Consider the following 25,022-nt stretch of genomic DNA (forward strand, 5'->3'; position numbering starts at 1 on the left):
ATCTGAGAGAGTTGGCACTGTACCTCCTGGCCAGCACAATAGAGCAGGCCCAGGAAATTCGAGTTACAGGTGATTGGGCCTTGAGGGTCTGGGCTCTGGGGAGTCAGTCCTGACTGTGGTCTGCTTTGTGATGGAAAGAATGAGGGAGAGATGCCCCCACCCCCTCCTTTGTCTCTTGACACCTGTGACAGTTAGGAGAGTTGGTCCTGGTGTCAGGAGACTAGGAAAACTGTATCTCTTCCTCGCTAGATGCGGCACTCAGGAGAGAAGCCCCTGCACAAAACATTGGAAACAGTATTACCTGGATCTGGTTGTGGTCATTGCTGGTGAGAAAATCCAGAGGAAATGAGAGAAGGGACAGATAACATCTCTCCTGATGCAGTACTTAGAAAAGTGGCCCTGTATCTCCCCTGGGAAGCACAGTGGAGCAGGTTCTGATGGTATGTGCAAGGACAAGTGAACTTAGAAGGCCATGAAGGCAGGATATTTGGCTATGCATTGGATGGCACAGCCAGGGCAAGGCAGGAGATTGAGTCCTAGTAGTTTGAGTATAGGAGAGTTGGTGGGCTAACCAGCTCAGATACCTCTCAGGTTCATATCCAGGTGTTTGAATGTGCCCTCTCCAATATCTCTATCCCATTCATGAACTTCTGTAATACATGAAGGGGCGGGTCTTACAGATCCTAAACAAGATATCTATGACACAAGCCATCAACCGAATATCCTAGAAGAGTCCCAATGAGGTACCAGTATTAATAGTGTAAGAGGAACCAAAGACCTCCTACTAGATAAATAACTCATTGCAGTGAACATTTGTAAGCAAAGATATATGAACAAAAGTGTACGTTGTTAGACACACTGTGACACACTACATCTTCACAAGAATATGTTTTATTCTCAGAGGGAGGTTGCAAAGATGAAGAGTGGATATAATATGAGGGAGAAGTGAGAGGGAAAGGGGTACATAATGTGAAATTCACAAGAAGCCAGTGAAAATTAAAACAAAGAAGGCAATTGATTTTATGCCACTTGCTTTGTCTGCCATTGAATTAGAAAACATCCCTGTTCTGCTGGTCTGCAGAAACACTTGGAAACAGAACTCTATAAATTAGGGTCAGTGCTATCATACTTGAGAGGTTTCATGACCATTTCTGTGGGTGCAATGAGAAGCTCTCAGTTTGGATTCTAATTCTCTCTTTGCATCACTTTAAGCTACCATTTCAATGAGCCAGAAATAAATACAAGTGTATAAAAGGAGGAAGGAGGCAAACTGACAGCATACCACTAGAGATATAATTCCTGAAGAAATTAGCATGTTCAATTTATAATTAATATAATTACAATTTTGATTTTTAAGTTTTAATTCATTTTAATTAAATGCAATTCATTTTCTTCATAGGAAGAACCATAATTGTCCTTGAAATTTTAGATGGAAAGTTATGCTTATAAGTGATTTGCTGAATACCAAATTAAAGGACTAGCATTCCAAAAATTAGATTCAATTTTCTAAGCCAAATTTCTTTAATAGTTCTTGAATTACCTTCATTCTGTGACATCTTTTTCTTTTCTTGTGAGCAAGGCCCAGAAACTTCAGAGCATGCAGCATATCTCCCTGTTCTCTTTTCTCTTTCACTATCTAGGTACAGCACAGATGCGGTAGCTGACTGGGTAAAGGGAGAGGCCCTTTCTCAACTTCAGGCTCAGCTTCTCATTGGTTGGGGCCTTGAAGGTAAAGTTTTGCATAAGAGCAGTGAAGAAAATGAACAGCTCGGACTTGGCCAGTTTTTCTCCTGGGCACGCTCTCTTTCCTGTCAGACAAAACCAAAAGATGAATCACTTTCTCAGCTGACTTTGGTGCATCTTGGCACTGGTTTTCCCACCTTCCTCCTGTAAATCCTGAACTCACCCTTGACTTTGTGTCCAGTAGCTTGTGTCTAATATTTTTCTGACTGTGCAATTAGAGCATTTCTTGATCTTTGGTATAATATGTCTCAGACTTCTGTTTTTTTTTTTTTTTTTTTTTTTTTTTTTTTTTTTTTTTTTTTTTGCCAGCCCTGGGAATTGACATTTCCCCTAGATATCCTGGTTCTTTGCATTGAATAATAATATGTAGGAGGTAAGACCTTGGCACAAAGTATTCTCATAAATCTGGGAGTCATTGCTCTGGGTCACTTCACACCATATACACTTTCACACTGAGTATTCATCGAAATGTTTGTATAAACACATGTATTTGTATCTATATCTGTTTTTATACCTGTCCTCTCATCATACTCTCTCTCAAATATCAAGTTTCCTATGGGTAATTTATGATGATGAAGGACAACTCTAGCACTCCATTGTTCTCTTCCTCTGGGAACATCCTCATCAAGTATGTAAACAGTACTACGATGTTCAATCTAGACCCTAACCCATATTTAAGTTCCTATTATTATTGATGTCTTCATGCATAAGTTTGCTCACTGTATGTACACATGTGTGCACATGGATTTAGGTTCTAGAAGACAGACAAGGTTGTTGATCCTCATGTGCCAGACCTCCCACTTTTTAACACAGCTTCCTGACTCTTTAGAATTTGCCAATTTAGCCTGACTGCTGAATTTCAAGAAATTCTCCTTTCAAGTGCTAGGATTATAAGCGCATGCCAACGTGCCCCACCTTTCTCTGTATGCTCTGGAGATTGTATTATATTCTGTGTTTCCAAGGCAAACCCTTTAACAAGTAAAATATCTACTTTGTCATCAAGTCCTTTCTTTCTTCGAAAATAATTCATTTTTGACTGAAAAAAAGGGAAAACTTCAAAAAAAGGGAAATTTATAAAGACTGTAACAATAATGCTTAGCTGAACATCAAGAAAAAACTATTATTACTATTTGAATATCTTTCCTCTGTCCTCAGAGGGTGCCCAACAAGGACATGGTAGCAGGAAAGATAGCATGTATTCTTCTCTGCGGGCTAATGTATAAGAAGCTTTATTGGTTTTAAACATTAAACATTTTAGAATTTTTTGATAGATGCATGTATCCACGATGCTATCTGTTTAATACAGGCTGTTGAGAAAAATAACATAAAATCAGACCTGAAGAGGTGCATTGTATATGTATTAATATGATGCCAGGATCTTACAGTAATCTGTGATTTTACTATCATGTTTTTTTTTATCTCTGTTCTTCTCATGCTGCTCCTGTTACCTGCCATGAATATGACTAGCAACTTAGTAAATTCCAAAGATTCTCCTGTAAGAGTCCACATATCATGATAAACAAAGATAGGAGCCCGAGTTAGGGACATGACCTGCCAAAAACTCTGTGACTATGCCCGAACCTGTCCTTGTCATGAAGTTAATCCTTCCTCATTTGGCAATAATGTGAAATAGTCTCTTTGTTCCTGAGCCTTCCTGGGCAGATCGAAACTTGCATTTCAGTATAGAGCATGTGACTGAAAGGTTGGCCAGTAAAATGGATAATTTTGATTTTATTATGGTGGGTTGAGAAAGAATGGCCTTCATAGGCTCATATATATGAATAAGTAGTGTCCAGGGAGTGAAAGTGTTTTGAGAAATATTAGGAAGCCTGGCCTTGTTGAGGGAGGTATGTCACTGGAAGTGGGCAAAACCAGAACACTCCTTCTACGTGTTTTTCTGTGTCTCTGTCTGACTCTGATTCTGTCTCTCTCTCTTTCTCTCTCTGTCTCTGTCTGTCTGTCTTGATCTCTGCCTCTGTATTTCTGTCTCTGTCTCTGTCTCTCTCCCCCTCCCTAACTCTGCCTGTGGATCAGAATGTAAAACTCTCAGCTAATCCTACAGTGCAATGCCTGTCTATTTCTTGCCATAATGATCACGGACTAATCTTACGAATCTGGAACCAAGTCCCCCAATTAAATATTTTCTTTTATAAGAATTGCCTTGGTCATGGTATATCCTCACATCAATAGAACAGTAACCAATTCAGTTACTATATTGACGGTGGCACCATTGGGAAGTGGTAGAAAATTAAGTGTGTATATGCTTAATGTAGGTCATTTGAGTCATGTCCCTAATGGAATCGCAGCAAATGCATAGCATCTTTCCCTTTCATTCAGGCAACAATGTGGTGACTATATTCTTCAGCCAAACACTTCTAAGAAAATGTGTTGCTCTAGCCACAAACCTATGAGCCAACTTACCACAGGCTGAGATCTCTGAAACGATTAACCAAACAAAACTTCCTCCTAGACATGGTTTCAGTGAGGGCAATCCAACAAACCCAGCCTGGGCTAAAGGCTACTAGATCCTTTTCCCTTTCAAAGAAGCCCAGGAAACACCCGTGGCTCTCTGTGTGTGGCTGGTGTGACAGTTGGTACAGGTAGGAAGACAATTAAAGGCATTATCCATGAATCCTCTATGAGGAAAAAAATGTTTCAATATGAAGAGACTGGGCATGTGCAAGCTTCACTTGGTCTAGAAGATCAACTTCCAGTGAAAGCCTTGGGGATATGGCTACCTTCCTTCACTGCAGTGCTAGGAAAGAAAACATAAATCACTTAGGTGGGATGTAAAAAGAGTCACATTCTAGACTTTTGGGATCTGACTCAGTAACTGAGCATAATTAGAGTAAATGAAATAGCTGAGATTTTGAGCCATCATTCAAATCTTTTTAAGTGTTTTATGAACAGGAACACATTCTGCTATCTTTCCTTTTAAAGTGAACTGTGAATGGTCAACAAGGGTGCCCCAGGAGCACAGGAAAAAGCAAAGAGAACAAAGCCATTTCATCTAGGCATTCACAGGGAAGCCCAGAACATTTAGTCACATTCGGAAGGATGCATCAGGGAACCCAAAATTCAGTGTGAGAAAATTAGGTAGACCCCAAGCTTCAGCTGCAGCTTCAGCATATTTGGCCAGGACTGTGTCCATTTCTGTCACCGTTCACTGATTCCAGCTGGAAAGACTGCAGTGCAACACGTGTTCCAGGGGGATGCCATGAATAAACTGTTTTTTTGTTTTTTTTGTTTTTTGTTTTTTTTTTATTAACTTGAGTATTTCTTATATACATTTCGAGTGTTATTCCCTTTCCCGGTTTCCGGGCAAACATCCCCCTCCCCCCTCCCCTTCCTTATGGGTGTTCTCCTCCCAACCCTCCCCCCATTGCCGCCCTCCCCCCATAGACTAGTTCACTGGGGGTTCAGTCTTAGCAGGACCCAGGGCTTCCCCTTCCACTGGTGCTCTTACTAGGATATTCATTGCTACCTATGGGGTCAGAGTCCAGGGTCAGTCCATGTATAGTCTTTAGGTAGTGGCTTAGTCCCTGGAAGCTCTGGTTGCTTGGCATTGTTGTACTTTTGGGGTCTCGAGCCCCTTCAAGCTCTTCCAGTTCTTTCTCTGATTCCTTCAATAGGGGACCTATTCTCAGTTCAGTGGTTTGCTGCTGGCATTCGCCTCTATATTTGCTGTATTCTGGCTGTGTCTCTCAGGAGCGATCTACATCCGGCTCCTGTCGGTCTGCACTTCTTTGCTTCATCCATCTTGTCTAATTGGGTGGCTGTATATGTATGGGCCACATGTGGGGCAGGCTCTGAATGGGTGTTCCTTCAGTCTCTGTTTTAATCTTTGCCTCTCCCTTCCCTGCCAAGGGTATTCTTTTTCCTCATTTAAAGAAGGAGTGAAGCATTCACATTTTGATCATCCGTCTTGAGTTTCGTTTGTTCTAGGGATCTAGGGTAATTCAAGCATTTGGGCTAATAGCCACTTATCAATGAGTGCATACCATGTATGTCTTTCTGTGATTGGGTTAGCTCACTCAGGATGATATTTTCCAGTTCCAACCATTTGCCTACGAATTTCATAAACTCGTTGTTTTTGATAGCTGAGTAATATTCCATTGTGTAGATGTACCACATTTTCTGTATCCATTCCTCTGTTGAAGGGCATCTGGGTTCTTTCCATTTTCTGGCTATTATAAATAAGGCTGCGATGAACATAGTGGAGCACGTGTCTCTTTTATATGTTGAGGCATCTTTTGGGTATATGCCCAAGAGAGGTATAGCTGGATCCTCAGGCAGTTCAATGTCCAATTTTCTGAGGAACCTCCAGACTGATTTCCAGAATGGTTGTACCAGTCTGCAATCCCACCAACAATGGAGGAGTGTTCCTCTTTCTCCACATCCTCGCCAGCATCTGCTGTCACCTGAGTTTTTGATCTTAGCCAATCGCACTGGTGTGAGGTGAAATCTCAGGGTTGTTTTGATTTGCATTTCCCTTATGACTAAAGATGTTGAACATTTCTTTAGGTGTTTCTCAGCCATTCGGCATTCCTCAGCTGTGAATTCTTTGTTTAGCTCTGAACCCCATTTTTTAATAGGGTTATTTGTTTCCCTGCGGTCTAACTTCTTGAGTTCTTTGTATATTTTGGATATAAGGCCTCTATCTGTTGTAGGATTGGTAAAGATCTTTTCCCAATCTGTTGGTTGCCGTTTTGTCCTAACCACAGTGTCCTTTGCCTTACAGAAGCTTTGCAGTTTTATGAGATCCCATTTGTCGATTCTTGATCTTAAAGCATAAGCCATTGGTGTTTTGTTCAGGAAATTTTTTCCAGTGCCCATGTGTTCCAGATGCTTCCCTAGTTTTTCTTCTATTAGTTTGAGTGTGTCTGGTTTGATGTGGAGGTCCTTGATCCACTTGGACTTAAGCTTTGTACAGGGTGATAAGCATGGATCGATCTGCATTCTTCTACATGTTGACCTCCAGTTGAACCAGCACCATTTGCTGAAAATGCTATCTTTTTTCCATTGGATGGTTTTGGCTCCTTTGTCAAAAATCAAGTGACCATAGGTGTGTGGGTTCATTTCTGGGTCTTCAATTCTGTTCCATTGGTCTATCTGTCTGTCTCTGTACCAATACCATGCAGTTTTTATCACTATTGCTCTGTAATACTGCTTGAGTTCAGGGATAGTGATTCCCTCTGAAGTCCTTTTATTGTTGAGGATAGCTTTAGCTATCCTGGGTTTTTTGTTATTCCAGATGAATTTGCAAATTGTTCTGTCTAACTCTTTGAAGAATTGGATTGGTATTTTGATGGGGATTGCATTGAATCTGTAGATTGCTTTTGGTAAAATGGCCATTTTTACTATATTAATCCTGCCAATCCATGAGCATGGGAGATCTTTCCATCTTCTGAGGTCTTCTTCAATTTCTTTCCTCAGTGTCTTGAAGTTCTTATTGTACAGATCTTTTACTTGCTTGGTTAAAGTCACACCGAGGTACTTTATATTATTTGGGTCTATTATGAAGGGTGTCGTTTCCCTAATTTCTTTCTCGGCTTGTTTCTCTTTTGTATAGAGGAAGGCAACTGATTTATTTGAGTTAATTTTATACCCAGCCACTTTGCTGAAGTTGTTTATCAGCTTTAGTAGTTCTCTGGTGGAACTTTTGGGATCACTTAAATATACTATCATGTCATCTGCAAATAGTGATATTTTGACCTCTTCTTTTCCGATCTGTATCCCGTTGATCTCCTTTTGTTGTCTGATTGCTCTGGCTAGAACTTCAAGAACTATATTGAATAAGTAGGGAGAGAGTGGGCAGCCTTGTCTAGTCCCTGATTTTAGTGGGATTGCTTCAAGTTTCTCTCCATTTAGTTTAATGTTAGCAACTGGTTTGCTGTATATGGCTTTTACTATGTTTAGGTATGGGCCTTGAATTCCTATTCTTTCCAGGACTTTTATCATGAAGGGGTGTTGAATTTTGTCAAATGCTTTCTCAGCATCTAATGAAATGATCATGTGGTTCTGTTCTTTCAGTTTGTTTATATAATGGATCACGTTGATGGTTTTCCGTATATTAAACCATCCCTGCATGCCTGGGATGAAGCCTACTTGATCATGGTGGATGATTGTTTTGATGTGCTCTTGAATTCGGTTTGCCAGAATTTTATTGAGTATTTTTGCGTCGATATTCATAAGGGAAATTGGTCTGAAGTTCTCTTTCTTTGTTGTGTCTTTGTGTGATTTAGGTATAAGAGTAATTGTGGCTTCGTAGAAGGAATTCGGTAGGGCTCCATCTGTTTCAATTTTGTGGAATAGTTTGGATAATATTGGTATGAGGTCTTCTATGAAGGTTTGATAGAATTCTGCACTAAACCCGTCTGGACCTGGGCTCTTTTTGGTTGGGAGACCTTTAATGACTGCTTCTATTTCCTTAGGAGTTATGGGGTTGTTTAACTGGTTTATCTGTTCCTGATTTAACTTCGATACCTGGTATCTTTCTAGGAAATTGTCCATTTCCTGAAGATTTTCAAATTTTGTTGAATATAGGTTTTTATAGTAAGATCTGATGATTTTTTGAATTTCCTCCGAATCTGTAGTTATGTCTCCCTTTTCGTTTCTGATTTTGTTAATTTGGACACACTCTCTGTGTCCTCTCGTTAGTCTGGCTAAGGGTTTATCTATCTTGTTGATTTTCTCAAAGAACCAACTTTTGGTTCTGTTGATTCTTTCTATGGTCCTTTTTGTTTCTACTTGGTTGATTTCAGCTCTGAGTTTGATTATTTCCTGCCTTCTACTCCTCCTGGGTGTATTTGCTTCTTTTTGTTCTAGAGCTTTTAGGTGTGCTGTCAAGCTGCTGACATATGCTCTTTCCTGTTTCTTTCTGCAGGCACTCAGCGCTATGAGTTTTCCTCTTAGCACAGCTTTCATTGTGTCCCATAAGTTTGAGTATGTTGTATCTTCATTTTCATTAAATTCTATAAAGTTTTTAATTTCTTTCTTTATTTCTTCCTTGACCAGGTTATCATTGAGTAGAGCATTGTTCAATTTCCACGTATATGTGGGCATTCTTCCCTTATTGTTATTGAAGACCAGTTTTAGGCCGTGGTGGTCCGATAGCACGCATGGGATTATTTCTATCTTTCTGTACCTGTTGAGGCCCGTTTTTTGACCAATTATATGGTCAATTTTGGAGAAAGTACCATGAGGAGCTGAGAAGAAGGTATATCCTTTTGCTTTAGGATAGAATGTTCTATAAATATCCGTTAAGTCCATTTGGCTCATGACTTCTCTTAATCTGTCTACATCACTGTTTAATTTCTGTTTCCATGATCTGTCCATTGATGAGAGTGGGGTGTTGAAATCTCCCACTATTATTGTGTGAGGTGCAATGTGTGTTTTGAGCTTTAGTAAGGTTTCTTTTACGCATGTAGGTGCCCTTGTATTTGGGGCATAGATATTTCGGATTGAGAGTTCATCTTGGTTGATTTTTCCTTTGATGAATATGAAGTGTCCTTCCTTATCTTTTTTGATGACTTTTAGTTGGAAATTGATTTTATTTGATATTAGAATGGCTACTCCAGCTTGCTTCTTCTGACCATTTGCTTGGAAATTTGTTTTCCAGCCTTTCACTCTGAGGTAGTGTCTGTCTTTGTCTCTGAGGTGTGTTTCCTGTAGGCAGCAGAATGCAGGGTCCTCGTTGCGTATCCAGTTTGTTAATCTATGTCTTTTTATTGGGGAGTTGAGGCCATTGATGTTGAGAGATATTAAGGAATAGTGATTATTGCTTCCCGTTATATTCATATTTGGATGTGAGGTTATGTTTGTGTGCTTTCATTCTCTTTGTTTTGTTGCCAAGACGATTAGTTTCTTGCTTCTTCTAGGGTATAGCTTGCCTCCTTATGTTGGGCTTTACCATTTATTATCCTTTGTAGTGCTGGATTTGTAGAAAGATATTGTGTAAATTTGGTTTTGTCATGGAATATCTTGGTTTCTCCATCAATGTTAATTGAGAGTTTTGCTGGATACAGTAACCTGGGCTGGCATTTGTGTTCTCTTAGGGTCTGTATGACATCAGTCCAGGATCTTCTGGCCTTCATAGTTTCTGGCGAGAAGTCTGGTGTGATTCTGATAGGTCTCCCTTTATATGTTACTTGACCTTTTTCCCTTACTGCTTTTAATATTCTTTCTTTATTTTGTGCGTTTGGTGTTTTGACTATTATGTGACGGGAGGTGTTTCTTTTCTGGTCCAATCTATTTGGAGTTCTGTAGGCTTCTTGTATGTCTATGGGTATCTCTTTTTTTAGGTTAGGGAAGTTTTCTTCTATGATTTTGTTGAAGATATTTACTGGTCCTTTGAGCTGGGAGTCTTCACTCTCTTCTATACCTATTATCCTTAGGTTTGATCTTCTCATTGAGTCCTGGATTTCCTGTATGTTTTGGACCAGTAGCTTTTTCCGCTTTACATTATCTTTGACAGTTGAGTCAATGATTTCTATGGAATCTTCTGCTCCTGAGATTCTCTCTTCCATCTCTTGTATTCTGTTGGTGAAGCTTGTATCTACAGCTCCTTGTCTCTTCTTTTGGTTTTCTATATCCAGGGTTGTTTCCATGTGTTCTTTCTTGATTGCTTCTATTTCCATTTTTAATTCCTTCAACTGTTTGATTGTGTTTTCCTGGAATTCTTTCAGGGATTTTTGCGATTCCTCTCTGTAGGCTTTTACTTGTTTATTAATGTTTTCCTGTGCTTCCCTAAGTGTGTTCATGTCTTTCTTGAAGTCCTCCAGCATCATGATCAAATATGATTTTGAAACTAGATCTTGCTTTTCTGGTGTGTTTGGATATTCCATGTTTGTTTTGGTGGGAGAATTGGGCTCCGATGATGGCATGTAGTCTTGGTTTCTGTTGCTTGGGTTCCTGCGCTTGCCTCTCGCCATCAGATTATCTCTAGTGTTACTTTGTTCTGCTATTTCTGACAGTGGCTAGACTGTCCTATAAGCCTGTGTGTCAGGAGTGCTGTAGACCTGTTTTCCTGTCTTTCAGTCAGTTATGGGGACAGAGTGTTCTGCTTTCGGGCGTGTAGTTTTTCCTCTCTACAGGTCTTCATCTGTTCCTGTGGGCCTGTGTCTTGAGTTCACCAGGCAGCTTTCTTGCAGCAGAAAATTTGGTCTTACCTGTGGTCCTGAGGCTCAGGTTTGCTCGTGGGGTGCTGCCCAGGGGCTCTCTGCAGCGGCAGCAACCAGGAAGACCTGTGCCGCCCCTTCCGGGAGCTTCAGTGCACCAGGGTTCCAGATGGTCTTTGGCTTTTTCCTCTGGCGTCCGAGATGTGTGTGCAGGGAGCAGTCTCTTCTGGTTTCCCAGGCTTGTCTGCCTCTCTGAAGGTTTAGCTCTCCCTCCCACGGGATTTGGGTGCAGAGAACTGTTTATCCAGTCTGTTTCCTTCAGGGTCCGGCGGTGTCTCTGTCAGGGGTCCTGCCGCTCCTGGGCCCTCCCCCACGGGAGCCCAGAGGCCTTATACAGTTTCCTCTTGGGCCAGGGATGTGGGCAGGGGTGAGCAGTGTTGGTGGTCTCTTCCGCTCTGCAGCCTCAGGAGTGCCCACCTGACCAGGCGGTTGGGTCTCTCTCTCACCGGGTCTGGGAGCAGAGAGCTGCTGCGGGCCGGGATCCGCGGGTGTGGGACTTCTGGTAAACACAGAACGTGCCTGGTCCTAGAGAAATTCTGCTTCCGTGTGTCCCAAGCTCACCAGGCAGCTTTCTTGCAGCAGAAAATTTGGTCTTACCTGTGGTCCCGAGGCTCAGGTTCGCTCGTGGGGTGCTGCCCAGGGGCTCTCTGCAGCGGCAGCAACCAGGAAGACCTGTGCCGCCCCTTCCGGGAGCTTCAGTGCACCAGGGTTCCAGATGGTCTTTGGCTTTTTCCTCTGGCGTCCGAGATGTGTGTGCAGGGAGCAGTCTCTTCTGGTTTCCCAGGCTTGTCCGCCTCTCTGAAGGTTTAGCTCTCCCTCCCACGGGATTTGGGTGCAGAGAACTCTAAACTTTTATCCTATGATTTTCCTGTGTGTGTTTAACATGTAATATATGCTCAGTGCATATTTATGGGACTAAGGAACTGCAAAATTATTTGTAAAGATATGTGCAATGCATAGAAGCAAATGATTGTATTATACTACATTGTTACTGGTTCAACAATTGAAGACTACAAGTATTTTTTTTTATAACTGGTGGCTAGAAAACTATGAAGTTACAGAACACAAATTGTGTAATTAGATTTTAAAAGCATGCTTATAATCATAAAAGACAAATGATTTAATTGTTCGAGGGGTTCTTGTTTAGAACAGAACACAATTCAGTTATGCAAATACGATTACAATATTGTTTAAAATTCCCATGATAGTGAGTAGGTAGCCACCCTCCCATTTCTCCTACACATCTCATTACAAATACAATATATTTACCTTTGAGAGAGTAGCACTTAAAAATAAATTGAACATTTAAAAACTTTGTTCAAAGATGACATGTATTTAGGTTTCTTTCAGGTAAGGGGCAGGGATTTTGGGTTTCTGTTTATAATGTTGTGGAAAATAAAACATGGGGAGCTGAAAATTCCAACAGAACCAAGGAGGGCTTGAGAGAGAGTAACCATGTGAAGCAGTGCTAGGTCTAGAAAGCACTGATCTGCAAATAACACTATGGACCTGCACTGGGTCGAGCTATATGGAGATGGTCAAATTAGAACAGAGTTCTCTAGGCAGAAGAGAAGGGAAGGGGTGAGGTAGGATTGTGACCGGTTTCCTTCTCATTACCACTTACCCACTGAGAAAGGCAGAAAAGAGTCTCTCTTCTTAAACTGTCCATTCTCCAAAAAATGTTCTGGATTGAAGGTGTCTGGGGTGGCCCACTCTTTGGGGTCCCTGTGCAGAGCAGTCAAATTGGTCAGGATCATTTTGCCCTAAAGGAGAAAGCCAAGATTTAAGGCTTGAAATACGGAACAGATCTAGACACAAGGGATGGGGCTTCTTAATATTCCATTTCTGTTCATACCCTAAGCTCCCACAAAAACCTGTCCTTAGTTTAGATCAATGATGGTCTGTATCTGCTTAAGATATTTCAGGGACATTAGGCATTTGTTTTTATTACAAAATTCTGGTCTGTGGGAATAGGTCAGCATATAGTAGGGAGAAGACATTTGGCCATACATGAGAAAATAAAGGGAGTGAAAAACCTTTAATCCAGCTACTTCCTACAGTGAGGAATATGGGATGTCTGGGGAAAAAAAGTTGTGTCTACGATCCCTTTTCTCTTCTTAGCTCTCAGTATGTAGCTTCAGAACCCATTCTCTCAGCAGGGTTAGGAACGTGTACATCAGGCATATAGCATAAGCAAGCCCAGTCCACCATTCTCTCTGTCATGGTGCCTGAGCTCCCCAGAGTGTGTCTTTACCTCATAATGTCTCATCAACCCCATCTAATTTTCAAACCAGTTTTTCAATCCCTCTTGTGTCATGTAAGTTATTATTTCTTCCTATCTCTTTGATATTTTAGAGCCTCACCTGTTCCACAGCTGACAATGCTTATAGCACGAATAGAGCTTAATAACCACACACTCCCATTTCTCATCATTTTCTTTACCCACTCTTCAGTATGTGAAGTGGCATTCTTTGATTCTCCAGAGCCAGATTTCCCTACTGCCTACGATGCCACATGCTGGTATTTCCTTTCTCAGTTTTGTAATAATTCCCATCCCCCCCTTTTTTTTGGTTCTTTTTTTTTGGAGCTGGGGACCGAACCCAGGGCCTTGCGCTTCCTAGGCAAGCACTCTACCACTGAGCTAAATCCCCAACCCCAATTCCCATCCCCTTTAAACATTGTCTCCTTCTTAAAAAATATTCATAGGAGGGGATACGGAGGCAAAGTTTGGAGCAGAGACTGAAAAAATGGCCATTTAGAGCCTGCCCCACATGGGTATACAATATATATATATATATATATATATATATATATATATATATATATATATATATATACACACACACACACACACACACACACACACACACACACACACACACCAAAACTAGATAAAATTGATGATGCTAAGAAGGGCATGCTGATAGGAACAGGGTATAGATGTCTCATGAGAGACACAGCCAGAGCTTGTCAAATACAGAGCCGAATGCTAGCAGCAAACCATTGAACTGAGAATGGAATTCACGTTGGATAAGTTAGAGAAAGGATTGAAAGATCTGAAGGGGTTTACAACCCCATAAGAACAATGCCAACCAACCAGAGCTCCCAGGGACTAAACCACTACCCAAAGACTCTACATGGACTGACCTATGGCTCCAGCTGCATATGTAGCAGAGGATGGCCTTGTTGGGCACCAATGGAAGGAGAAACCCTTGGTCCTGCCAAGGTTGGACCCCCCAGTGTAGGGGAATGTCGAAGGGATGAGAAGGGGGTGGATGGGGTGGGGAACACCCTTATAGAAGACGGGGACGGGGATGGGATAGGGGGCTTATGTCTGGGAAACCGGGAAACCCAGAAACCAGGAAAGGGAATAACATTTGAAGTGTAAATTTAAAAAAAATAAAAGAAAAAAAATCATTGTCTCCTTGACATGAATACTAATCCTCCCTCATGCTGTCAGACTAAAGCCTACTACCTCTCTATTCAGAACCTGCACCTTTTACTTTAGAATCTTTCTTGTTCCTCCCAGGCTCTGGGTCTCATCCCAGCCTACCTACCTCTAGACAGCACAGGATGCTTTCCTCTGGACACTCTCATAATTTATAATCTGCCACTTACATGGTCACTTTCTTCAGAATGTTTTACAGACAGAAAAATCTTAAGGTGTGTAAACAATAAAAATTATAACTGTTATATCTAGTGGGAAGCTCTTTATTAATGATCTCTCCCTGTGAAGACTATACATTATTCTGTAATGATAGAGGCGTAGGAAACAATGCTATGAGAGATAAACAGTTTTCTTAGAGTCAGACAGTGGGCAGAGATGCAGCCATTTCTGAAACTAAATCCAAGTAAAATCAAAGCCTTGGTGGTTTGATTCACTTGCATCCTATCCAGTTAGACTGTCAGTGTCTAGAGCTGAGCTATATTTGAAATTGACAAGCCATTGTCAATGACATAGTTGAGGTTTTCTGTTTCTAGATGTTATAGTTATGGTTGTATCTGTGTTTCCAGAATAGACTCATCTGTTCTAAACTCTGAAGACTTTACTGTGTGACAACACATTCTGAGTAATTTATGATTGTCGAGGCTATCGTAATAAAACAACAGTGATAGCATCTGTGTGAGTTCACTACCTATTGGCAGTAGAGTTTCCTGATATGTGGTACCTTCTCCAACACTGAAGAACTGGATAGAATTAATGGGGTTGGAGGATAGCCTCCTGCAGTCTTTCTGCTTCCTGGCTATAAACTTGAAGCTTGCTCTGTTGTGCCTCCCACTGGATGCCATGCTGAACTGAAACCTCAGGCTTTTAATTTGCTACTATGAAGAAATGTCAGATTTTGTTTGGTATACAGTGTAGAGAAAGAATGGAGAGGATAATAATTGTGCCTTGAACAGAGAGAGTATGATATTCTCAGGAGAGATCTCTGCAGAAATCCTGAGTAGATCATATGTTAGGGTCTGTGATCAGAATGACTGTAAGAGAGATCCAGGGTTAAAAGTATAGGGGAGATCTTTCAATAACTAATATAATAATTCCTGAGCAGGAAAAATTATCAGAACAGGTTTATTCCTAAATACCAAGGTTAGGTTACTGTATATTGTAGTAGAGGGACATTATCTAAACTTATTTCACCTAATCACAATTTCTACTGAATAAAGAAAGGATCAAACTTATGAAAAGAGGATTTAGTAACTATTTGAAAAATAAGAATTCTTAATACATGTTTTGTGTTGCTTTTTTGGCAATGATATGGTTTTTTCCTTTTTTAGAGTTACTATTTCAGATTGGACTAGATTTCTTTATGAGATAGAAAGTTCTCAACTGTGAGAGAGTAAGAAAATGATGGGAAACCACCTGTGAGTTCACAAATGGCAAAGAAATATTGGCTCTTATGAGTGAGCATTAGCACAAGAAGACAAGAGAGTATTCTTTAGCAAATAAAGCTGTCTTTGACTGAACAAATTTAACCAGGGTATTTCCCTTTCTGTATTCCCCATGATATACATAAATATTGCTTAAACACATAGGAGGAATGCTCACATTCTGTTATGAATAAAATCTTTAATTTTAAATGGTTTCTTGGGTCAGAAATAAGTTTTACTTTTTATGATTGGGTTCTTCCAATAATGACAACAATTGACTGGAAATTGGAAGCTAAAAATGCAAGGTTACCTTAGGCAGGTGGAATCCAGCCAATGTGCTATCAGCTGTCACTTCCCTGGGAACATTCAAGGGGATGATGTTGCCCATCCTCAGAACCTCATGGATGACAGCATTGGTGTAGGGCATGGCATCTTGGTCATCTGTACTTGGCAGCCTCCCATGGCCAATCACTCTATCAATCTCAGAATGTACTTTTTCTGCAAGAAAACGGGGGTGGGGTGGGGGGGGCTGTTAGCTTCAAAGCATACTTCTTTCTTGTGAAGAGAGAGAAGTTGTATCCAAGATGTTGTCTTTTTACATTTCATCCAGTGTTCTGTTTACAAAGAAACACCATGTTGCTCATCCCATGAAACTGAAGTTTCAGGCATCATCCATGGGGTTACAAGAATTGTTATTTGACACCTTCAGTTCCATTTTTGCTTTGTTCTGTATTTTTTTCCTGTATCTTTATTTTTTCCTTTTGAGGTTAGCATGTATATTTTCTTCTGGTATATGCTGGATGTATATAAATATGCATTTTGTTTTATTGTGGGGTACATTCAAGAGATTGCCTTCAGTGTCTGGAGAGAATTTGGACTTTTGAATAGTATAGACTGTCAAAGACTATGGGGACTTTTAAAGTTAGATTAAATGCATTTTGCATCAGAAAATACCACAAGTCTATAGAGACCAAAGGCCTAAATGAAGAGTATTAAAAGGGAAATGTAAAATATAGGCTTTACTATTTAGACAGTCCAAGGAGATGATAGTATTTGGGAATCCATGGGCCCTTATGGAAGCACAGACTTGTCTGAGGAAAATGTTTATGGGAATGGTTTTGAGGGTTTCTATCCTTGAACTATTTCCACTTTTCTCTGAACTTTGTGTTTTTCTGTTGAGATATGATGTCACAGTTCCTGACTTTTCTCCCCACTGCTCTTCTTCCTGCATAGAATCAATCAGTGAAAATAAAGTCTCACATTCATAAATTAGCTTTGGTTATAGCATTATATAGCACGGCAACAGAATTGTTGGTAGCAAACATATATATAGATAAAGACAGATATATCGATATAATGGCATATACATTTTGATCTCTAAGGATAAAGTTGGGCATGAAATAAAGTTCATTAAGTAAAGATATAGTTATGCAAACATGAGAATCTGAGTGTGATCCCTAAAATTCATGTTAAAATCCAGGTATGGTGAAATATATTTCTCTTCAGTGTTCTGTGTGAGGCAGATTCCTGTGACTAACTGACAAGAGAGCCTTGTCTACTTGGTGAGTTCCAGATCAGTGGAAGGCCTTGTATCATAAAGTGGATGAAACTCAAGAAATGACCACTTGATCTTTACTAATGGGTGACATTATGATCACTACTCTTATTTTCATCATATGACAACATAGTTGGCTTGAGTGTTCTAGAGTGGAGAAATGTTCTATGACATGAAGAGTATTCTTATCACTCACCTGAAAATGTCTTCTATAATCAGAGGAATAACATGATGGGATGGGTCACTATTTCTGAAGGTGGGAAAGTCCCTGTGCAGATACAATCCATGTGCAAAGCTTTGTGATGGATGACAGCAATTTGCCATGCATTAAATTCTTTTTTTTGATAGTTATTCTCTCTTTTTTTATTTTTTTATTTTTTTTATTAACTTGAGTATTTCTTATATACATTTCGAGTGTTATTCCCTTTCCCGGTTTCCAGGCAAACATCCCCCTACCCCCTCTCCTTCCTTATGGGTGTTCCCCTCCCAACCCTCCCCCCATTGCCACCCTCCCCCCCAGAGTCTAGTTCACTGGGGGTTCAGTCTTAGCAGGACCCAGGGCTTCCCCTTCCACTGGTGCTCTTACTAGGATATTCATTGCTACCTATGGGGTCAGAGTCCAGGGTCAGTCCATGTATAGTCTTTAGGTAGTGGCTTAGTCCCTGGAAGCTCTGGTTGCTTGACATTGTTGTACATATGGGGTCTCAAGCCCCTTCAAGCTCTTCCAGTTCTTTCTCTGATTCCTTCAACGGGGGACCTATTCTCAGTTCAGTAGTTTGCTGCTGGCATTCGCCTCTGTATTTGCTGTATTCTGGCTGTGTCTCTCAGGAGCGATCTACATCCGGCTCCTGTCGGTCTGCACTTCTTTGCTTCATCCATCTTGTCTAATTGGGTGGCTGTATATGTATGGGCCACATGTGGGGCAGGCTCTGAATGGGTGTTCCTTCAGTCTCTGTTTTAATCTTTGCCTCTCCCTTCCCTGCCAAGGGTATTCTTTTTCCTCATTTAAAGAAGGAGTGAAGCATTCACATTTTGATCATCCGTCTTGAGTTTCATGTGTTCTAGGCATCTAAGGTAATTCAAGCATTTGGGCTAATAGCCACTTACCAGTGAGTGCATACCATGTATGTCTTTCTGTGATTGGGTTAGCTCACTCAGGATGATATTTTCCAGTTCCAACCATTTGCCTACGAATTTCATAAACTCGTTGTTTTTGATAGCTGAGTAATACTCCATTGTGTAGATGTACCACATTTTCTGTATCCATTCCTCTGTTGAAGGGCATCTGGGTTCTTTCCAGTTTCTGGCTATTATAAATAAGGCTGCAATGAACATAGTGGAGCACGTGTCTCTTTTATATGTTGGGGCATCTTTTGGGTATATGCCCAAGAGAGGTATAGCTGGATCCTCAGGCAGTTCAATGTCCAATTTTCTGAGGAACCTCCAGACTGATTTCCAGAATGGTTGTACCAGTCTGCAATCCCACCAGCAATGGAGGAGTGTTCCTCTTTCTCCGCATCCTCGCCAGCATCTGCTGTCACCTGAGTTTTTGATCTTAGCCATTCTCACTGGTGTGAGGTGAAATCTCAGGGTTGTTTTGATTTGCATTTCCCTTATGACTAAAGATGTTGAACATTTCTTTAGGTGTTTCTCAGCCATTCGGCATTCCTCAGCTGTGAATTCTTTGTTTAGCTCTGAACCCCATTTTTTAATAGGGTTATTTGTTTCCCTGCGGTCTAACTTCTTGAGTTCTTTGTATATTTTGGATATAAGGCCTCTATCTGTTGTAGGATTGGTAAAGATCTTTTCCCAATCTGTTGGTTGCCGTTTTGTCCTAACCACAGTGTCCTTTGCCTTACAGAAGCTTTGCAGTTTTATGAGATCCCATTTGTCGATTCTTGATCTTAGAGCGTAAGCCATTGGTGTTTTGTTCAGGAAATTTTTTCCAGTGCCCATGTGTTCCAGATGCTTCCCTAGTTTTTCTTCTATTAGTTTGAGTGTGTCTGGTTTGATGTGGAGGTCCTTGATCCACTTGGACTTAAGCTTTGTACAGGGTGATAAGCATGGATCGATCTGCATTCTTCTACATGTTGACCTCCAGTTGAACCAGCACCATTTGCTGAAACTGCTATCTTTTTTCCATTGGATGGTTTTGGCTCCTTTGTCAAAAATCAAGTGACCATAGGTGTGTGGGTTCATTTCTGGGTCTTCAATTCTATTCCATTGGTCTATCTGTCTGTCTCTGTACCAATACCATGCAGTTTTTATCACTATTGCTCTGTAATACTGCTTGAGTTCAGGGATAGTGATTCCCCCTGAAGTTCTTTTATTGTTGAGGATAGTTTTAGCTATCCTGGGTTTTTTGTTATTCCAGATGAATTTGCAAATTGTTCTGTCTAACTCTTTGAAGAATTGGATTGGTATTTTGATGGGGATTGCATTGAATCTGTAGATTGCATTTGGTAAAATGGCCATTTTTACTATATTAATCCTGCCAATCCATGAGCATGGGAGATCTTTCCATCTTCTGAGGTCTTCTTCAATTTCTTTCCTCAGTGTCTTGAAGTTCTTATTGTACAGATCTTTTACTTGCTTGGTCAAAGTCACACCGAGGTACTTTATATTATTTGGGTCTATTATGAAGGGTGTCGTTTCCCTAATTTCTTTCTCGGCTTGTTTCTCTTTTGTATAGAGGAAGGCAACTGATTTATTTGAGTTAATTTTATACCCTGCCACTTTGCTGAAGTTGTTTATCAGCTTTAGTAGTTCTCTGGTGGAACTTTTGGGATCACTTAAATATACTATCATATCATCTGCAAATAGTGATATTTTGACCTCTTCTTTTCCGATCTGTATCCCCTTGATCTCCTTTTGTTGTCTGATTGCTCTGGCTAGAACTTCAAGAACTATATTGAATAAGTAGGGAGAGAGTGGGCAGCCTTGTCTAGTCCCTGATTTTAGTGGGATTGCTTCAAGTTTCTCTCCATTTAGTTTAATGTTAGCAACTGGTTTGCTGTATATGGCTTTTACTATGTTTAGGTATGGGCCTTGAATTCCTATTCTTTCCAGGACTTTTATCATGAAGGGGTGTTGAATTTTGTCAAATGCTTTCTCAGCATCTAATGAAATGATCATGTGGTTCTGTTCTTTCAGTTTGTTTATATAATGGATCACGTTGATGGTTTTCCGTATATTAAACCATCCCTGCATGCCTGGGATGAAGCCTACTTGATCATGGTGGATGATTGTTTTGATGTGCTCCTGAATTCGGTTTCCCAGAATTTTGTTGAGTATTTTTGCGTCGATATTCATAAGGGAAATTGGTCTGAAGTTCTCTTTCTTTGTTGTGTCTTTGTGTGGTTTAGGTATAAGAGTAATTGTGGCTTCGTAGAAGGTATTCGGTAGTGATCCATCTGTTTCAATTTTGTGGAATAGTTTGGATAATATTGGTATGAGGTCTTCTATTAAGGTTTGATAGAATTCTGCACTAAACCCGTCTGGACCTGGGCTCTTTTTGGTTGGGAGACCTTTAATGACTGCTTCTATTTCCTTAGGAGTTATGGGGTTGTTTAACTGGTTTATCTGTTCCTGACTTAACTTCGATACCTGGTATCTGTCTAGGAAGTTGTCCATTTCCTGAAGATTTTCAAGTTTTGTTGAATATAGGTTTTTATAGTAAGATTTGATGATTTTTTGAATTTCCTCTGAATCTGTAGTTATGTCTCCCTTTTCATTTCTGATTTTGTTAATTTGGACGCACTCTCTGTGTCCTCTCGTTAGTCTGACTAAGGGTTTATCTATCTTGTTGATTTTCTCAAAGAACCAACTTTTGGTTCTGTTGATTCTTTCTATGGTCCTTTTTGTTTCTACTTGGTTGATTTCAGCTCTGAGTTTGATTATTTCCTGCCTTCTACTCCTCCTGTGTGTATTTGCTTCTTTTTGTTCTAGAGCTTTTAGGTGTGCTGTCAAGCTGCTGACATATGCTCTTTCCTGTTTCTTTCTGCAGGCACTCAGCGCTATGAGTTTTCCTCTTAGCACAGCTTTCATTGTGTCCCATAAGTTTGAGTATGTTGTACCTTCATTTTCATTAAATTCTAAAAAGTTTTTAATTTCTTTCTTTATTTCTTCCTTGACCAGGTTATCATTGAGTAGAGCATTGTTCAATTTCCACGTATATGTGGGCATTCTTCCCTTATTGTTATTGAAGACCAGTTTTAGGCCGTGGTGGTCCGATAGCACGCATGGGATTATTTCTATCTTTCTGTACCTGTTGAGGCCCGTTTTTTGACCAATTATATGGTCAATTTTGGAGAAAGTACCATGAGGAGCTGAGAAGAAGGTATATCCTTTTGCTTTAGGATAGAATGTTCTATAAATATCCGTTAAGTCCATTTGGCTCATGACTTCTCTTAGTCTGTCTACATCACTGTTTAATTTCTGTTTCCATGATCTGTCCATTGATGAGAGTGGGGTGTTGAAATCTCCCACTATTATTGTGTGAGGTGCAATGTGTGTTTTGAGCTTTAGTAAGGTTTCTTTTACGTATGTAGGTGCCCTTGTATTTGGGGCATAGATATTTCGGATTGAGAGTTCATCTTGGTGGATTTTTCCTTTGATGAATATGAAGTGTCCTTCCTTATCTTTTTTGATGACTTTTAGTTGAAAATTGATTTTATTGGATATTAGAATGGATACTCCAGCTTGCTTCTTCTGACCATTTGCTTGGAAAGTTGTTTTCCAGCCTTTCACTCTGAGGTAGTGTCTGTCTTTGTCTCTGAGGTGTGTTTCCTGTAGGCAGCAGAATGCAGGGTCCTCGTTGCGTATCCAGTTTGTTAATCTATGTCTTTTTATTGGGGAGTTGAGGCCATTGATGTTGAGAGATATTAAGGAATAGTGATTATTGCTTCCCGTTATATTCATATTTGGATGTGAGGTTATGTTTGTGTGCTTTCATTCTCTTTGTTTTGTTGCCAAGACGATTAGTTTCTTGCTTCTTCTAGGGTATAGCTTGCCTCCTTATGTTGGGCTTTACCATTTATTATCCTTTTTAGTGCTGGATTTGTAGAAAGATATTGTGTAAATTTGGTTTTGTCATGGAATATCTTGGTTTCTCCATCAATGTTAATTGAGAGTTTTGCAGGATACAGTAACCTGGGCTGGCATTTGTGTTCTCTTAGGGTCTGTATGACATCAGTCCAGGATCTTCTGGCCTTCATAGTTTCTGGCGAGAAGTCTGGTGTGATTCTGATAGGTCTGCCTTTATATGTTACTTGACCTTTTTCCCTTACTGCTTTTAATATTCTTTCTTTATTTTGTGCGTTTGGTGTTTTGACTATTATGTGACGGGAGGTGTTTCTTTTCTGGTCCAATCTATTTGGAGTTCTGTAGGCTTCCTGTATGCCTATGGGTATCTCTTTTTTTAGGTTAGGGAAGTTTTCTTCTATGATTTTGTTGAAGATATTTACTGGTCCTTTGAGCTGGGAGTCTTCACTCTCTTCTATACCTATTCTCCTTATGTTTGATCTTCTCATTGAGTCCTGGATTTCCTGTATGTTTTGGACCAGTAGCTTTTTCCGCTTTACATTATCTTTGACAGTTGAGTCAATGATTTTTATGGAATCTTCTGCTCCTGAGATTCTCTCTTCCATCTCTTGTATTCTGTTGGTGAAGCTTGTATCTACAGCTCCTTGTCTCTTCTTTTGGTTTTCTATATCCAGGGTTGTTTCCATGTGTTCTTTCTTTATTGCTTCTATTTCCATTTTTAATTCCTTCAACTGTTTGATTGTGTTTTCCTGGAATTCTTTCAGGGATTTTTGCGATTCTTTCAGGGATTTTTGCGATTCCTCTCTGTAGGCTTCTACTTGTTTATTAATGTTTTCCTGTGTTTCCCTAAGGGAGCTCTTCACGTCTTTCTTGAAGTCCTCCAGCATCATGATCAAATATGATTTTTGAAACTAGATCTTGCTTTTCTGGTGTGTTTGGAGATTCCATGTTTGTTTTGGTGGGAGAATTGGGCTCTGATGATGCCATGTAGTCTTGGTTTCTGTTGCTTGTGTTCCTGCGCTTGCTTCTCGCCATCAGATTATCTGTAGTGTTACTTTGTTCTGCTATTTCTGACAGTGGCTAGACTGTCCTATAAGCCTGTGTGTCAGGAGTGCTGTAGACCTGTTTTCCTCTCTTTCAGTCAGTTATGGGGACAGAGTGTTCTGCTTTCGGGCGTGTAGTTTTTCCTCTCTACAGGTCTTCAGCTGTTCCTGTGGGCCTGTGTCTTGAGTTCACCAGGCAGCTTTCTTGCAGCAGAAAATTTGGTCTTACCTGTGGTCCCGAGGCTCAAGTTCACTCGCGGGGTGCTGCCCACGGGCTCTTTGCGGTGGCAGCAACCAGGAAGACCTGTGCCGCCCCTTCCGCGAGCTTATACAGCCTCAGGAGTGCCCACCTGACCAGGCGGTTGGGTCTCTCTCTCACGGGGTCTGGGAGCAGAGAGCTGCTGCGGGCCGGGATCCGCGGGTGTGGGACTTCCGGTAACACAGGACGTGCCCGGTCCTAGAGGAATTCCGCCTCTGTGTGTCCCGATTTCACTAGGCAGCCTTCTTGCAACAGACAAGTTGGTCTTACCTGTGGTCCCGAGGCTCAAGTTTGCTCGCAGGGTGCTGCCCACGGGCTCTCTGCGGAGGCAGCAACCAGGAAGACCTGTGCCGCCCCTTCCGGGAGCTTCAGTTCACCAGGGTTCCAGATGGCCTTTGGTGTTTTCCTCTGGCGTCCGAGATGTATGTACTGAGAGCAGTCTCTTCTGGTTTCCCAGGCTTGTCTGCCTCTCTGAAGGTTTAGCTCTCCCTCCCACGGGATTTGGGTGCAGAGAGTGAGATTTGGGTGCAGAGAGCCATTAAATTCTTGACATAATTTAAAACATATTTGGGGGTAGTATATGAGAAGATTCTCTTGGAAGCTCAAGAAATTGAAACATTATATTTTTTTAGTAGATAGCCCAAACCCTACTTAGTGGTGAAACTAAGGGCAATGAGAAGATATAATACAGGGAGGCAAGGGGCAAAATGTGTTTGACTGAGTCTGGACAGACAGAGGTAGCATGAATTTGATGCTAGGTATCAGACAAAGTCACTTTGATGATATCCAGTATAAAACAAGATGTTAGTTTTGAAAAGGAAAAACAAGCTGAGTGGATATTTATGAGACACTCTCACTTTCTGATAGAGCCTACCACAAAGACAGCTGACTTCTCTATTTAGTTCTAGAACTGAAGCTCCTTCAAAGATAGGCTATAAAGTCTGTATTCTAGACTCATCCCAATCCTGATAGGACATATGAAGGCCATGACCTGTATTTACAATACTTCATCTCACAGCTGTTCCATGTCTTTCTACTCCACTCTTCAATCTTCTGGCCCCATCTATGTAACATCTTTCAGAAGCACCATTTAGCCTTTTCCGGGTGCACTCAGTATATGCTCACCTTGTACTTCTGGGTTGAGCGTAATGTAGAGCAGAGCCCAGCGCAATGTTGTGGATGTTGTCTCTGTTCCAGCAAAGAAGAGGTCCAGAGTGGTAGCGATGAGATTTTCTTCATTGAAACTTGTAGTAGTCTTGTCTGGGTACTAAAAAGGTATTGTGTACTTTTAAAAAGAGGATTTCCTCATTATTTTATTAATTAACTAATTT

At 40.7% G+C, this 25,022-nt stretch overlaps 1 protein-coding gene across 3 annotated transcripts in view; it reads right to left on the minus strand.

Moving 5' to 3' along the window:
- Window positions 1-878: 878 nt before the first annotated feature.
- Cyp2j16 (cytochrome P450, family 2, subfamily j, polypeptide 16) overlaps window positions 879-25,022 on the minus strand; it is a 50,329-nt gene continuing 26,185 nt past the window's right edge. For 2 of the 3 annotated variants that reach the window (XM_063261310.1, XM_063261311.1), the window contains 4 exons: window positions 24,817-24,958; window positions 16,102-16,289; window positions 12,547-12,685; window positions 1,617-1,808 (listed from right to left, as the gene is read on the minus strand). In XM_063261310.1, coding sequence (XP_063117380.1) covers window positions 1,633-1,808; window positions 12,547-12,685; window positions 16,102-16,289; window positions 24,817-24,958 — 645 coding nt within the window. In that variant the 3' untranslated portion in view covers window positions 1,617-1,632. Of the gene's footprint in view, window positions 1,809-12,546; window positions 12,686-16,101; window positions 16,290-24,816; window positions 24,959-25,022 lie in introns of all 3 variants that reach the window. The other variant, XM_578474.4, reaches the window with a different exon arrangement.

The sequence above is a fragment of the Rattus norvegicus genome, chromosome 5 (assembly GCF_036323735.1).
Source record: "Rattus norvegicus strain BN/NHsdMcwi chromosome 5, GRCr8, whole genome shotgun sequence".
NCBI classification, from domain to species: Eukaryota; Metazoa; Chordata; class Mammalia; order Rodentia; family Muridae; genus Rattus; species Rattus norvegicus.